The following is a 16,916-nucleotide window of genomic DNA, read 5'->3' on the forward strand; positions in this document are numbered from 1 at the left end:
ATATAATTATCCCTTTATGGCTACTGAAAAAGTTTAATAACAAAAGGTATTAATTTGAATTTTAAAATGTATTTGGATCTAGATATGTGACTTTAAACAGTTTTATAAAGTATGGAGTGATTAATAAAGTTTTAATTGATAATTAACAATTATCAGCTTAAAGATGTTCTTCAAGATTTTTTGCCCACGGAGAGGCTGTGATTAGATTTTTGTTTTTAACTCTATGCTTAGAGTTTTTGAAGATACACAATCTTGCTTGTTTTCACAATTTATCTATGATATATAGAGATGATTGCCTCTATTCTCATCAGTAGTACAGCCCCAGAATATAAGATTTGTTCATAACCATTTTAAAAAATAAACTTTAGCATAGTTTTAGATTTATAGAAAAGGAATATATTTATTATGTACTCTACAGTCAACATCTGACATTACCATGGTACAGATGTCACAACTAAGGCACTAACATTGGTATATTACTAGTAAATAAATATTCATAATTTGTTTTTTCCTAATTTTTTTTGCTGTCCCAGAATCTCAACCAGAATGCCACATGACATTTGGTCTTGTCTCCTTTGGACTATAACATTTTGTCAGCTTTTCCATGTTTTTGATGACTTTGTGAGGTTTGAGGAATACTGGTCAGGTATTTTGCAAAATGTCCCTCAATTTGGGTTTGTCTCATGGTTAGATTGCAGTTATGGGTTTTTGAGTAGAAGACCACAGATGAGAAGTTCCCCTCATCACACTACATCAAGGGTACATGCTACTGATGTGTATCATCACTGATATTAATATTGACCACTTGGTCAAGGTAGTGTTTGCCAGGTTCCTCCACCGTATGCTTTCCCCTCTCTACACTTACCCTCTCAGACTGTACTCCTTGGAAGCAAGTAACTGAGCAAAGCCCACCATGAGGGGGTCAGAATTAAATTATACCTCCTTGAACTTAGCAGGGAAGAATCTACACAAATGATTTGGAATTCTTCTCTATAGGAAATTTATCTCTTCCTGTATATCAATATGGATTCAGATATTTATATGTTGGGTCATAATCCAATATTATGTTATACATTTTGCTGCTTGAATTGTTCCAACTTTGGCCACTGGGAGTTTTTTTAGGTTAGCTCCTGTGTCCCTTTGACGTAACCCATCATTTTTCTTTTTTGAGCATTTATTTACTTTTTGGCACTACAAAACACTGTAGCTCATTTTGTGTATTTTCTGTCCCACTCTTAGGTCAGCTATTTCTCCAAAGAGCCCTGGCTCCTTTTATTGGAGAGTAGTATTATAAACCAAAATCTGGGTGCTGGGTGTGCTCATTGCTACAGGGGTGTCACCACCTCTATGCCTTTTCAGTGGACAGAGTTAGGAAATATATGTACTTAAACGACCATGTATATCTATAATTTTATCTGTTATCTATATTAAGCTAAACATGAGTTCATACTGATGTCACTGCCTCTAATCCAGTACACCATGGTTTAATCTAGTGTTTTCCCCTTGCTTTTTTGTAATCTCACTCTCTTAATAGTAAAAAAACCTTACTCCTACCATCTGCCATGAATTTGTTTGTTCATCTCCAGTTATTCGTGTAGCTTCGGAATTGTTAACCTATACTGTGTGAGAAGTAACTCTAGCAACTAGAGTGCAATATTTACATACAGTTCCTTTTGTCTTTAGTTTTACAGTTTCCAGTCATAATACCATTTTCCAAAGTTAGGTCAGTTCCTTTTTTTTCTACCCACATCAGTGAAGATATGCCATATATTTATAATATAATTAGATTATTTTGTCACAGTCCACATTCCATCCTGTGTATCCCCTGACCTTCTGAGTGATTGGTAAATTAGTATACAGTATGGTTCACCCTGTGCTGTTAAGTTTTAAGCGTTTTGACAAATGTAGGATGCCATGTATCCACCATGACAGTACCACTACCCTTAAAAAGCCTCACTCTTTTGAGAGTTCCCAGAGGATTAGTTTTCAGAATATTTCAGCTTGATCTTTGGAGGGAGGGGAAAAAAACCAAAAACCTAGGTTGTGAGTTCTTTTATCTCAAGCACTGGTTCTTAATCTTAGCTATACACTGGAATTACCTGACAACCTTTAAAAAATACTGATGATTGATCATGGTTTCATGGGTCCCTCCGGTTTAATTGGTCTGAGGTATGAGTCTGGGCATTGGGACTTTGAAAAGCTCTCCAGATGCTCACAATGTGCAGCTAAGGTTCAGAACCACTGATCTTGGGTTCATCTGTGTCATGATTGGATTCAGCTGTCTTTTGATAACAAATGATTAATTGATACATCTACATCACTTTTGGACATATTATAAACTAGCATATAAGTTTTTTGAGTAAGTTATAGAGCAAGGATGAATTTCACATGCTAAATAATCATGTGTGCAAAAACACTATTTTTGTTCTCTAACTCAAAATTAAATTTGCTGCCAATGGCAAATTTAATTTTGACAGTCAAAGTGACTCAATTGTTTCTAGGTTAAAGCTCACTTCTTTGTAGATAGAGTTGAAATCAGTTTGGCCCCCTTTCTTTCTCTGTCCATTTTTTTCTGGATCAGTCTAGGTCTGAGTCCAGGTGATCTCAGGTGGCACAGGTATTAGAGAAGGCACATCTGGTTGGAGGAGGCTTTTTTGCTGTTATTTTCTCTTTGATCAACCTCAGTGCCAGGTGATTTGCTCTCAGAGCATTTGACCATGTTTCAGCCTGGCCTGGCCATCACCACTGTGTTCTGGGGTGCTGCTGATAACTCTGAGATCAGCTGCCTTCCCCACCCAGCACTTGGTTTGTGGTCTCTACTCAAGGGTCTGTTATGGTTTCCCTGGGCTCTGGGCTCTAGGCTTTGGTGACTCCCTGGTAAGCTACCTGCTTTCAATTCTGAGCTACTTTCTATGCCCCTCTCCAGGTTGACATGGCAACCTTGCAGACTTTCTCCATAACCCTTGGCAGCTGAGGGAGCCTGAGGTGGCCTCTCTCAGGTCTGCCTTACAACCATTTCTGTTCTACTTAGGCTGCCCCTTCCCAGAATTCTCAACAGGAGGTGAGACCACAAGTGCTCTCAGTCTGGGGATCCCCAAACCCCCAAACCATCACATCCTCTGGAGTCTTAATCCCCAAAGAGAGGCCAAGGAGCTATGCCCCATCTTTATATCTAAAATCGCATTCTCCTCTTCCAGTTCCTTCCCACAGTAGAAAGAAGGCATGGTGGGGAAACTGAGTCACATTATTAGTCATTCCTCCCCACCCTACGGTTTACCCATCCGCAGTCCAGGGACCAGTGCTCCTATAAGAATCTAAGGCTTGATGATCTGAGGTAGAGCTGAGGCGGTGATGCTGGGGAGTGGCTGCAAATACAGATGAAGCTTCACTTGCTTGCTGCTCACTCACCTCCTGCTGTGTGGCCCAGTTCCTAATAGTCCACAAACTGGTACCAGTCCACAGTCCAGGGATTGGGGACCTCTGGTTTACATCATGAATTCTATGATTGCTATCCTCTATGCTTTGCTAATAATACACCATGCCAAGATTTTAGAGTTAAAAACAACTTTGCTCTCTCAAGAATCTGACTCTCTCAAAATAATGGGCTTGGACTTTCAGATTGTTGCTTGTGTTTTCTAAAAATCCATTTAGAAATCCAGTCTCAGTCTGTGTTCTGGGCTGTGTATTTCTACTCCAAAGCAGTGAAAGGCACTGACTAAAGTTGCAAAGGACTTGAGGCAACAATAAAATTGTGACAAAGAAAAATCTCTATCGATGTCTCAAAATAATACTCCTCTACCATTATATCATAGTGATATGGACCTGATACTCCAAATGAATTTCAATTTGGAGTTGGATGGATTTGGAAGGCAAAATGATTTCAGTGCAAGTTGTAATAAAGGCCAACATGATGTACCTTCATTTACAAGCACAAAGATCTTTCTTCACGTGTGATATAATAAACTGAACATGTATTTTAGTCTTGGATAAAAGCTCCAGACCACATGTGTTCAATACTTCAGGACACAGAAAAAGAATATCATATATATTCTGTACATATTTCAGGAAGATTTCATTGCCAAAGTGACAATTGGGGATAGCTGTCCAGAAGACTTTAGTAAAAGTCTATTGAGAGAAAAAAAAAAAAATGAATTAAAGCAATTGAAAAGTAAAAATTCACTGGAAAAGCAAATTGTTAACTCTGTGCTCAAATATAAAAGATGAGTAACCACACTTTTTTATTTTGTCCGCAGCTAGAAAGGCAGCTAATAATGCAGAATGAAATGAGAGAAAGACAAATGGCCATGCAGATTGCTTGGTCTCGAGAATTCCTCAAATATTTCGGAACATTTTGTAGCCTTGCAGCAATCTCTTTAACAGCTGGGTATGTTTGTTATTTACTTTTAAATTTTCTTAAATAATTTACTTCTATTGTCTTAACCATCATCATATTAAGTTGGCCAAGATAGGACTTTGGCCCAAATACTGTATCACGTGAACAGATTAACTCATTTATAGCTTAGTCCTCAAAGGTAACTCTGCAGAAACAAGGTAGTAATAGTCAATTCTGCCTTTACTTTCTTAGATTTCTTCTGTCCTTTTCTCTATTTAATTAGTTAGAAAGAGGACTGACTTGACATGAGATAGAAGGAGGCTTCTATAAGTTTATCTCCACAATCCCTAAAGGATGGATAGCAATACTTAACCATTTATAAAATGAGTAATCTGAGGCTCAGCATCAAATAAAGATGAACAAGTCATAGACCCTGCCCGTGAGAACTGTAGAATCTAGTGAGGGGTTATAGGTAAGAAAATCCTATTTTCAAAGGAGACTCAGATGAATTAAGTAACCTTTGAAATAAAGGACATTTTTTCAAAAAGCAGGTGAATTTTTTTCATTGAGTATAGAGATATGTATTTACGGGTCATTTCTTGATACTCATTCTTCTTTGTTCTTGAACCAGAGCAATAAAAAAGAAGAAGCCAGCCTTCCTCTTTCCTCTCGTTCCATTAGGCTTTGTCTTTACCTACCAGTATGATTTAGGCTATGGAACCCTTCTACAAAGAATGAAAGGTAAGTCTTTGATAAAACAGAGTCTATTTCCAATTCATTATCTGGTTAAAGGATCTCCCCCTTTTTCTGATCCCTTGAATTAAGAAGATTCTGATAAGACCTTATTCCTGAGCACCTAATGACCAACATTACTGCTCTCTTATTGTGGTAATCTGGAGCCAGATCAGACTCACTCACAAGAACCAACTGTCAAATTTTCAGGAATTTTGTAAGGTAGTTGTTAAACATAATAATTATCAAAAAGTAAATTATATAAACTTACAAGGAGATAAATTATAAAAAAATATTGAATTATATTAAAAACAATGGTAAAAATACTCAGAACTCATCAGTTTCTAATTATTTTACTATTATCTATAGTCTTAAGTTATGAATATCTATTGTATCTGTATGGTATAAATGCAGATACAATATACAGACAATAAAATACAGATACAACTCCAACTTCAGTGACATCCCATTGGTACCTTGAAGTTGATCATGGAGGAAGTATTTACACTATGGAAATCTGCAAATGCCAAATCAAGGTTTGACTTTTTTCGTTGTTTATTGTCTAGATGAGGGTTTGGAAACCTGTGGGCTGCCCACATGTTTTTGAAAATAAAGTTTTACTGGAACATAGACATGCCTATTCATTTCTGAATCATCTGTGGCTGCTTTCCCATTACCAAGACAGAGCCGAGTCATTGCAACAGAGACAAAAGACCTCAAAAGTCTAAAATATTTACTGTCTGGCCCTTTAAAAAAGTTTGCCAACCCATGTTCTAGACTTAAGATAGTGATGAAGGATATGTTGATAATACAGATTATGCTTAAAAGTGTGTTGTGTCCATAGCCATTACACTGTGAATAGCACAAAAAACTGAGGAAATACTCTTCCAATATTTAAAAACTGTTACCTGATTCAACAAAGTTGTTCACATCATTTTCAAATGAGTAAAGTTCTAAAATGTGTCATTGTTTCACTTTTGTCCTACTCATTAATGTGAATGAAAACACCAACCATCATTCATATTGGAATTATACTCTCATCATCTGCTACTATAGGTTAGCTATGGATACAAGAGTTCAGCAAAAATCAGTGAAAATGTTCTGTGAGAATCAATTTGCTATATGAAATTTATGATACAATGTATTGTACATTTTATTACTTATAAATTGTGTGCTACATATATTTTATATAAGTAATGTTTATAATAAACATATGTATGTAATAAACTTATATACATTTTTTCTCCCCGGAGAGCTGGTTGTTAAATATTCACCAGCACTGTGCGCTCTCACAGAACCCTGGCTCCTATTGCCCTATCAAATAGCACTGCTGCCACACAGAAGCCATTTTGCTCCAAGAAGAGAGTTTCCCATTAGTCTAAGATAGCCATGTCTCCCAAATTCTCCCCACATTCACATGGCGATCCCTGTGTTCCCTTTTTCAAACCTTCAACCCAGAGCATGTTGGAAACAGTAATTTCTCAAGCCTTCATTTTTGCCTTTCTGTTCTCTCCTGAGCTATAAGTCCACCCTTGAAGCTCTGTGGGGACTGGTGTGGCTGGGAAAGAAGGAGGTACAGGATTGAGAGTAGGGAGAACATCTCATTCCTGCGCCTAGAAGGGATTATATGTTCTTAAAAATTCTGACTTGAAAATGGAAATAATGTTTCCCATATAGATACTATGTTAAAATGTCCTTCGTAGTCAGATATTATTGGTATCATAATTCATCTGTATTGTGGGCTAAATGGTTTTTTGTTGGTGGCCTAGAAATTGATTTATATGGAAAAATGTATTCTGAATTCTAAAACACTGACCTACAAATTAATTTTAGAGTACAATACCATTTTAAGCTGGACATTAACTATATACAACTGATTTGTTAACGTTGAAACTCATTTCAATAACCAGCTCAGTTTCATATTACTCATTTGCTTAAGAATTCATTAGTCTGAGCTCAACTATGTCTCACTGTTTATATGGACATTAGAGTTCTCAGTGCCTCATAAAAATTAATATGTACTATTAAGATTTGTCAACTCTTACACAACATTGAACTTACTACTAGTAAGAGCAAGTTTATTTTTTAGGAATTTATTTTTATAATTAATATCAACCCCAAAATAACCATTTTAATTGTATATTGTGGAAGTACTTTTATTACAGGTCCATAAAATTTTAAACTTTCAAGGCATGTTGTAGGAATTTCTCATTTAAAAAAAAAATACAACTTTAGAATCCACCAGGAAACTTATCATATTAGAAAGTTTAAGTTAACATTTAGCCCTGTTAACTAGTAATGACCCCAAGATATATAATCCTTGTTTGATTGAATTTATCATCAACCATTCTGTAAATACATACTGAGATTTGCTGTATGCAAGACACTCTTACATGGAAACATTTAATCTTTCATCAGTGGCCTGCTTAATTATATACAAGTTATAATGATCTTTACTTACTATTTAAGACAGAGGAAAAAAATGTTTGCAGATGGTTGAAATGCTGTAATATTTGAAAATTGTAGTCTGCTCTATTGGGTTTGGAGTATAAATTAATTATGCTAAAACAGAACTTAAAACATTTGCCTTTATTCCCAAATTTACGAAATATCAATGTGCATTTTTTATTAATTTTGCTAATTAGTCTTTAACAATAAAAGTTGGCAAGTCAGTGGCCCAAGAAATTACTAGCTATTATCTGAAAGAGGAATTGTTTTTGAAAGTGTGTATATGTGTCTGTATGTATATATACAGACTAAAGAACAAATATTTGGGTATTCACTAATAGTTTCAGGTCAAACAGCTTTCCTGAAAATTTAGAATTTTAGTAAACTTTATTTTCTCTCATGTCACTTGTGATAAGTTAAGGGGCAATAGGAAGGGGACTATATGCAGTTTCTCTACCTCAAACCCCTCCAAACATAACTAATACTTATCATCCTGAGTTTCCTTGAAGGCAAAAAAATATTACTTGGTATGCTTTCTCTTCTATATTTTTAAATGCTTTCTTCTGTCAGATAAAATCCCTGGCATCTGATTTCTCTCTGAGTCTTCAGAATTCATCACTGTGTTTCTATTACCGTCAATCAGATGTCTGTCTGCGTCGTTTAAGAGTCCGGGGCTCGGTCCTTGAGTCCCCCATGAAAGATTGCGTGGAGGTCGGTCACTCGAAGAAGAGAGACAGAGTAGATAAACAGTGGCAAGCACAAGCAATTAAGCAGACTACATTAAGCAGACTACACTTGAGAGCAGTCCAGACGGGCACTTCCATAGAGGACTGAGTGCCCCGAGAAGCAAGAGGAGCAATAACGTGCGGGTTTATACAGAAAGTGAGGAATAGGGTCCAACCTGTTACTCCTCCCTTTGTATGTCCAGCTTCGGGGATAGGGCATGCGCAGTATGCGCAGTATGTGGGAAGTCTTACGCCTGCGCCTTTTGGATTTTGAGGGCAGGCGCATGCTCAGTTAACTATTTTTGTCCATGTAAGTCAAGCTCCCTCAAAGTAGGGTCGTATAGTGGTCAATTGTGATTTATCCTCCCTTCTACACAGACTCCGGACATGGTTGGTTTAACCTAAGGAAAGCAGAAACTATAGGTCCAGGATGTCGTTGACTTATATCCTGCCTGGGCCATCTGGCTTGATTTATTTTGGCCTCCTTGGGGGAAACAGTTTGGACAAAACGCTTTGTTATTGTATGGGAACTTACAGGCTTCTATTATTCTGTAAAATTCAAGTGAACATAACATCCTGTTATGTACATTTTATTGTATGGGAATTTATGGTTTCTGTTATTCAGTGAAGTTTTTGTTCCTATTTAATTCCTGCTGAGTGTGGTCTTTTAACCCTGTCCTGATGGCCTACCTTTCCTCAGCTCATAGGTATGTATCTGCTTACTCTAACATTTCCTTTGGGAAGTTACTTCTGAGGACAATGGGTGAAATATTTAACTTTAAGACTTGGGAGGATCCCTCCAAACAGTGCTGCAGCTTGTCACTGGAACATAGCAAGTAGGCCTTCTCACGAAATGCTGAGACCCCTTTGTCACCTTGTGTATGTCTACTTTATTTAAGGTGAAGCCGAGAACATACTGGAAACAGAAAAGAGTACGTTGCAGTTGCCAAAAGGAATGATTACTTTTGAAAGCCTTGAACAAGCCAGAAAGGAACAAAGTAAATTCTTCATAGACAAATGAAATCATGTTTACCCACCAGATCTCAAAACACAGAATTGTTGACTCGACTCATGGTTTTTACAATTTCTTAAATGCTCGAGATCTTGATATAATGGATTTTATTTTTAAATTTTAAAAATCAGTTTTGTTAAACTATTTTAAAGTAAAATTTATAACATTCAACAAAAAATGGAGGTTCTCTAAGTAACTTTCAGATTTCCTATATGTGTGTGTGTGTATAATAAATAAATGTGAAATTAATAAACTATGTTGTTTTGAATTCCTGAAAGCAAATGTCTTGCTGCTCTCATTTCTCTGTCTCAGAAACTTTCTCCATCCGATTCATCTCGGGGACAAATACTCCTTTTATTTGGAATTTTCAATTGTGTCCTGTCTCCACAGGATGGAAACAATGTTAATGACTTATTGTGCTTACTATGGTCAGGCATTGTTCTGAGTGTTTCACATATATCCTTGTAATCATCTCAACAATCCCACGAGGCAGGCATCATTGTCTGGATGTGGAAACTGAGGCACAGAGAGGTTGAATGACTTGTCCAAGGTCATACATAGACAGAACTGGGACTCAAACCCAGACAGTTTGGCTCCAGTGTCTATGCTCTAGAAAGCCATCAAAAAGTTAGGCCTTAATGCATTCTTGACATGCAAAGACAGATGTGAAAGATGAAAGGCGAAAACATTCAAATAATGACTCAGCGCAGTTGCTAGAGAGGTGGGAAGGAAGGGGAGGTTGAATAGGATGCCTGTTTTTTTATTTTCACTCATCAGGAAACCTATATTCATACAATAATCTGATTTATACCCACTCCTATAGTTGCAAACACTACACATAATACACTAATTCCAAAGATATTTATTGACACTATAGTCAGGCGCTGCTATAGGCACTAGGGCTACATGAGTGAATGAATAAACAAGGTCACACTGCATGCCAGGGAGAGGAATGTGTTCTAATGAGGGGCGAACTGGGAAGAGGAACAACTAAACATGGAAATAAACAAGATCGTTTCTGATGGTAAGAAATGCTTCAGCAGAAATGAAACAGGGTAAGAAAATGATTGGAAGGCTGTTGGTAGGGGGCACTACTTTAGCTCTGAAACAGTAAGGACTGCTTCTCTGCAGAGGTGACATTTGAGCAGGGGACTGAATGATGACGGAGCTAGTCCTGTGAAGAACAGATATGGGGACAGGGAAAGAATCTCTAGGCAAAGAGAAGAGCCAGAGGAAAGGCTCCGAGATTTACCAAAGAACAGAAAGCAGGCCAAGGGAGAATACCAGATGAAATCTAAAGGGGAGAAATAAGCATGAATACAATGGCTGGTACCCACAAGCAGCTAATGACATATAAACATATGGCTCTGATACAATTTATAGTTGAAGAGAACCTTGGACCAGGTCTTGGATGAATTGTAGTTCTCCATGAAGACGTGGAGGTGAAGAGGAAGTGCATCCTAGGCGGAAGAAGGAGATCGACTAAAGACAGGCTATGCATGCCGGCTCTAAGGATTTGCTGGTTATTAGATTTGCCTGGGACAAGGTGTTCCTTACTTGGAGGACTTGTTAGGAAATGAGCCTGGAGGCACAGCTCAATTCCTGAAGGGGCTTGGGAGTAACAACAAGGAGTCTGCAGTCTATCCTACAGGGACTAAAATTACAAATCAATCAAGTTTATATGGTGTTCTACCTAAGTCAGTTTGTGTTTGGGGATAATGTTTTAAAGTATAGTACTTAACTGCACTTTGTAAAAGATTATAGCAGTATCTCAAATCTACTCAAAACAATTTTAGTAACAAATACTGAAACTATTGTCAAGATGTTCAAGAGGGAAGGAAGATCCTTAGAAATAGTATAATCCAAGCCCTCATTTTACAGTTGAGAAAATGGAAGCCCTTAGTGCTTTACCCAGAGTTTCACATCTGGTAATGGTAGTTTGTACTAAAACTCTGATGTTTGATATCCCTGGAAGAATTCTTTTCAATGCATGCAACATGCTGCCTGACTCCAAAAGGAAAGTGACAGTTTTACGTCAGTGCATGAGTGGGGGGTGGGGGCGGGGAGTGCAAGTAAAGTCATTGCATGAGCGAGCTGGGTAGGACAGTTTGAATGAGATGAAGACGGAACCAGAGCCAGCATGTGCAATGGACACAGTTCCGTTGAGAATGGAAGATGGAGGTGAACATACACTCAGCGTCATCACCAGAGATAACCTAAGTCAACATAAACTGCTGGCCTGGGTCAATGAGTCTCATCAGTCAAATTTGACAAAGATCGAACAGTTGTGCTCAGGGGCTGCCTGTTGTCAACTTATGGATATGCTGTTCCCTGGCTCCATTGCCTTGAAGAAAGTGAAATTCCAAGCTAAGCTTGAACTCAAACACATCCAAAACTTAAAAATGCTATAAGCAGGTTTTAAGAGGACGAGTGTTGACAAAATAATTCTTGTGGACAAATTAGTAAAAGGAAAATATCAGGACAATTTTGAATTCATTCAGTGAGTGGTTCAAGAAGTTTTTTGATGCAAACGGTGATGGAAGACTATGACTCTGTAGCTGCCAGACAAAGTCAAGAAATGGCTTCCTCCCTTATTGCGCCGGCTCCGAACAAAGCAAAGAAACCTCTCAGCTTTAGCAGTGCAGCTCCACGGAGGCCCATTGCAACACACAGAACTACTGCAACCTCTAAGGCTGGCCTGGGTGTGGCGAGAAAGAATCCTAATGTAGGCAACCTGGATGACAAAGCCACAGAACTGGTACAGCAGGACAACATATTAAAACTTACTGTTGAAGACTTGAATAGAGAGAGAGATTTCTACTTTGGAAAGCCAAGGATCGTTGAACTGTTTGCTCGGGGAACAAGGCGGAAAACAACTCCATATCACAGAGGATTGTGGACATTAAGCTATAGATGAAGGCTTTGTGATGCCTGATGGAGGGGGCCCACTAGAGGAACAAGACCAGCAAAGCAACATCCAAATTCTTCACTTTTATTGTATTTTATGTAAAATACTTCCTTTTATTATTCGTAGAGGACTCACTGGTTTCTTTTCATAAGCAAAGAGAGCTTCTTCTTAAAGTGCACTTTGTATAAGTTTCACTCCTTTGCCAATAAGTTTGAGTTAGGAGCTTTTACTTTGTAGCAGAGCAATATTAACATCTAGTTGGTTCGCCTAGAGAACAAAGAGGCTGACCATGGGGCTCGCGGAATGGATGCTGGTAACACAGATTACTGGAGAAGGTGTTCTTATGTGATATGCTGAGGGGAGACCTCAGTAAAGAAATGTAAGGACTGATTTGAATTTTAAGCTAATGTGAAATCTTGTCAGAGAACATTTTAATAAATAAATGCTATAAGAGTATCTAAAATATGTTTCTATACTTCAAATGTAAAATGTAGCCTGACAGATTTTGTGTGTTTGATCTTGTATCTGGGAAGGAAGGGCCAAGACTTTGGGAACTTTGGAATCTACTGTTCTCAGGCCTTGCAGGGCTGCTTGAATCTTCAAAGGCCTATCCTTGGCCCAGAAGGAAAGTTTAAAATCTTGCTCTGTAAAGCCATTTGATGTCCTTGACCAATTGCATTTCTGCTAAGAAGCAAGAAGCATTGTTGCCTGAATGGATAAAAGGGTGTGTTTCGGCCCTGAGATGTTTAAATTGAATGTCTTGATTTTCATCGAGCATTTCTCTGACGATTTTTCCAATTATCTCTGAAATTTCTATGTATTGTATTTTTTTGGAAATGAGATATGTTCAGTTTTTAAACCTAACAACTACTTCTGGGGACTTGTCCACATTTCTGAGATTTGAATGGGAGTTGATTTCTATTTTACTGTCTTTTAAGTTTACATTTAACATGTTTCTCTTCTGTGCTCCCCTTCCCCACGGGCAACTCTTTTTTGGCTCCTTAAAGTTTGCTGCTTAGAGTGGAAGTTGAACAGTCAGGTGATCATGCTGCAAGTTCTTTCTGGACCTCTGGCAAAAGAAGTCATCTGTGAAAGCCATTGCAACCTTGGGATCTTCAAGGCTGGGTGTTTTTGGTACTTGTTCACAGCCTTCCACTGTTACTGGAATACTTTGGCAGTGCACTTATCTCTTTGGAGATAAAATTCGTTAGCATGTTACTGTTAATTTTCTTTTGCAGAATATACAGTACCATGTCTGAATTATTAATATTTAACATATTTCATTCTTTAACACTCCCTCATTGCTTTGCCCACAGCCTATTCGGTTCCTTTGTTTGGCAGAATTCCATAAAATGTATGTCACCACTACTGAGATTGTTCAGGCCCCCCGATGTATTTGTATCAATTTGTTTCCATCAATAACTTATCCTAAAATGTGTGTAGAAAGTAGGCAATAAGAATATAAGCAATCTGAATTTGATACTATATTTTATAGACTTCAACAGTTTTAATATATGTATGCTCAAATGTGATATTTCAGAGACACTAGCCAGAACCTAGATAATTTTTCTGCTCTTCTCTTTAGGAAAAGGAACAAACTCTTGCTTGGAAAATATAAGGCCTGTTACTCAGGCATTGTGGTGTCTCTTGGCCTTGGAGAGTGTCTGTTCTGCAAGAGTGGTGGAAACGCTCTCTTAGGTTTGGCCTTGTGGATGCCTACAGGAGATTTCAGAAATAACCTGCATACTATCAACTGTCCAGTTTGCAGAAAGCAGTTTCTGATATTCAGGCCTGACTATTTAGCATCTCTGCTGATTTTTCTACCAGTAACTTTGGGTCAGTCATGGAGTTTATGAAGACTGGAGCAGTACTTGGGTTCAGGTGTACCAGGAAGCCCAGACTGCCTGGGGACAGAGGAGAGGGAGTGAGAAAGACCTAGAAAATAAGAGAGCTGAGGAAGAGCAGTCTTCATGAAGGGATGGAGCTGACTTAAATGCCTCTCACAGTAAACAGCTTAAGAATGGCTTCCAGAGTTCAGTGACTGGCTTGGTTGGGGGAGCTGAACCCCCCAGAACCAAAGTCACCCCTGGCATCCCCTCACAGGCCAGTTTTTTGTTTTTGTTTTTGTTTTTGCTTTTGTTTTTGTTTTTGCTGTGCTAATTTGTTCCTCTGGCTACTTGGATGACTGTAAGAAGTTGGCTGGAGCAACATAAATTCATCATGACCACTGATAAAAGCAACTGGAAACCTATATACACTAATACTCAGCGGCATCGCTGAGTCTGGGGTTTAGAAGACATTTCTAGTTCACGATTTTTCAGTCTACAATTGTCTTGGTGTTGAATAATAGACTGCTAATCTCAGTTTATTTTTTCTCCTGGAGGATTTCCTCTGTGGTCAGCAGCATGCTGTAGATGTTTTCTGCTCTGCCTGGACATGAGAGACAGGCAGACCCTGAGCCTGAAGTGGTTTTGGCATTTCATTTGGTGTTAGTACAGAATTCATGATGTTGACTATGTGAAGTCATGTCCTAGGGAAGATTGATAATCTGGAATTCTAGCTTGCTGAGGGTTTCAAAAGACTATAAGGAAACAACTGTTCAATGTACGTGTAAATCAAAGGATTAGTGATATTAGTACTTTGAAATGTGATAAGGGAGGTCTCAGAAAAGCTATCAGGACATTAGCATAATATGGTTGGGCTTTGAGGAATACAGAGGACTGTTTTTCCTTCCCATCATTCCTATACCGTTAATTTTCTGCTGATAAATATCTGATTTAAGTAGAAGGTAGCACCTACTCTATCCACCAAAGTGATTTTGAAAAAGAGCAAGAGAGAGAGAGAGAGAAACTAGGAACCCCATATGCATTCTGAGATACTTGACAATATCACATCTTCTTAAAATATTCTGGAGAAAACTTGGCCTCTGGAATGCTTTTCTTTTCATCTTCAAGAAACTAAAAATTTTGAAAGAAGTCCAACTAATGCTACCTATTTCAAAGTAGCAATAATAAAAATATACCTGGGGTTTGATACAACTTGTGCTTCTAGATAGTTACTTCTCTGAATTCAGTAGCCATGAGAAACACAGGGTACTAGACTGACTCTCCATCCAGTTTCCTTGTCTGAACTGGAGGCTGAAGACAAGCCCACTACCTCTGAAACAGCCTGAAAGTCTAACGAGGCAGGCAAAGCGGAGGTCTAATCAACTTCTAACTTTCATAAGTTCTCTTCAGCAATTCAAGCAGAGATATCAATTTCCTACTAGAATAGGAATGTTAGGAAAAGGAAAGTTCAAATAGCCAGCATGGATACCTCCTTTGTTCTGCCTCTCTAATGGATTTAGCAAGAGATTATTCAGAAATAGAAGGGGAGAGTGAAATAAATGAATTTTAACATTTTTTACCTGACTAATACATATATTTAAAATTTGCGAAACAAAATTACTTTTAAATTATACGGTAATGGTATTAATTTTATAAGCCAGATCTTTTTATTTAGAATATGTATATAGAGGATTTCACAAAAGGATATTTATGCTGATTGGAGAAAAGTATTTTAGTGAGTTGTTCTGGCAATGCCAGTGAGCAGAGAGCAGGAATTCAAGGTCAAAGCAAAGAACAAACAAAACGAACAAACTGATAGACACCTGAAGGGTGGTTATCAGAGAGGAAGGGCAATGGCAGGAGGATGAAGAAGGTAAAGGGGGTCAAATATAGGGTGACAGAGGTAGATTAGACTTTGGGTGTTGAGCACACAATGCAATTACAGATGATTATAATTGTGCACTCGAAACTCATAGAATGTTATTAACCTATGTCACTCCAATGAATTTAATAATGAAAATTGTCTAGAACCTTAGACAAGTTATAAAATACATTTCCCTTTCTATAATACACATTTTCACCATATTAATTAGCATATTCTTATTATTACTGACATTAGCTCTTTTTTTTTTTTTAGGTTTTTAAATTTTTTTATTTTAAGAAAACACATAGCCAGGAATCACTTCATTTCTACTGTGTAAAAATTATCATGATTTATTCAAGATCTAATTACATCAAGATAAACTGAGCTTTCTTACAGTTTAGATACAACATATCTTTGTAAAGCTAAATAAGCTACTTGTTGAATCTTTTACATTAATTTTCACATTACCAATTGTTTAATGGCTTATATACTCACTGAACTGTTTTCTCAACATCATGTAAAATGACCGAAAGACAGAAGTCTTCAATATCTATGAAATAAGTAAATGTATATTAATTACAATTAGAACACTTACTTTCTTCAAGAATGACTAAATCATTGTCTGTGCATTAGAGTTGACAAAATAGATTCGCTTGGAATTTTTGTTTCAATTCTGCTAGCAAATATCATACTGCTTAGAAACCATTCACCAGTCTGAAACCTTAAACTCACATCCCACATCTTAATCATCTTGAGTTGAAGGATTACCATTTTAACATTGGGTAGCAGAGCTTCCTTGAGGCTACTGAAGAAGAAGGGCGCATCAGTTCACTAGCAACCATTCTAACCTTGACTGAGCAGGCCTACAAATCAGTCTCATTCCATTTGCACATTCATTCTGATATTCAACAACTAGACAAGAGCTGGGTAAAAAGATTATTTAAAAAATAGACTAGAAATATTCTAAAAGTTAAATTTTCCTTTGGCAGATCACCAAAAAGCTTGTATCTTTGCGCTAAAACCCACGGATTCAGATCCTCTATACAGTCCTTACTTACTGCATGTTTA

At 37.6% G+C, this 16,916-nt stretch overlaps 1 protein-coding gene and 1 pseudogene across 5 annotated transcripts in view; both read left to right on the plus strand.

The window, feature by feature from the left end:
- Positions 1 to 9,527, plus strand: part of PLGRKT (plasminogen receptor with a C-terminal lysine) — a 30,649-nt gene extending 21,122 nt beyond the window's left edge. For all 5 annotated transcript variants that reach the window (XM_023521272.1, XM_011376646.2, XM_011376647.2 and 2 more), the window contains 3 exons: positions 4,254 to 4,384; positions 4,965 to 5,074; positions 9,138 to 9,527. In XM_023521272.1, coding sequence (XP_023377040.1) covers positions 4,254 to 4,384; positions 4,965 to 5,074; positions 9,138 to 9,259 — 363 coding nt within the window. In that variant the 3' untranslated portion in view covers positions 9,260 to 9,527. The remainder of the gene's footprint in view (positions 1 to 4,253; positions 4,385 to 4,964; positions 5,075 to 9,137) is intronic.
- A 1,898-nt stretch (positions 9,528 to 11,425) lies between these two features.
- On the plus strand, positions 11,426 to 12,666 carry LOC105303188 (annotated as a pseudogene).
- Positions 12,667 to 16,916: the final 4,250 nt, after the last annotated feature.

This window comes from Pteropus vampyrus, unplaced genomic scaffold (genome assembly GCF_000151845.1).
Source record: "Pteropus vampyrus isolate Shadow unplaced genomic scaffold, Pvam_2.0 Scaffold301, whole genome shotgun sequence".
In the NCBI taxonomy this organism is placed as follows: domain Eukaryota; kingdom Metazoa; phylum Chordata; class Mammalia; order Chiroptera; family Pteropodidae; genus Pteropus; species Pteropus vampyrus.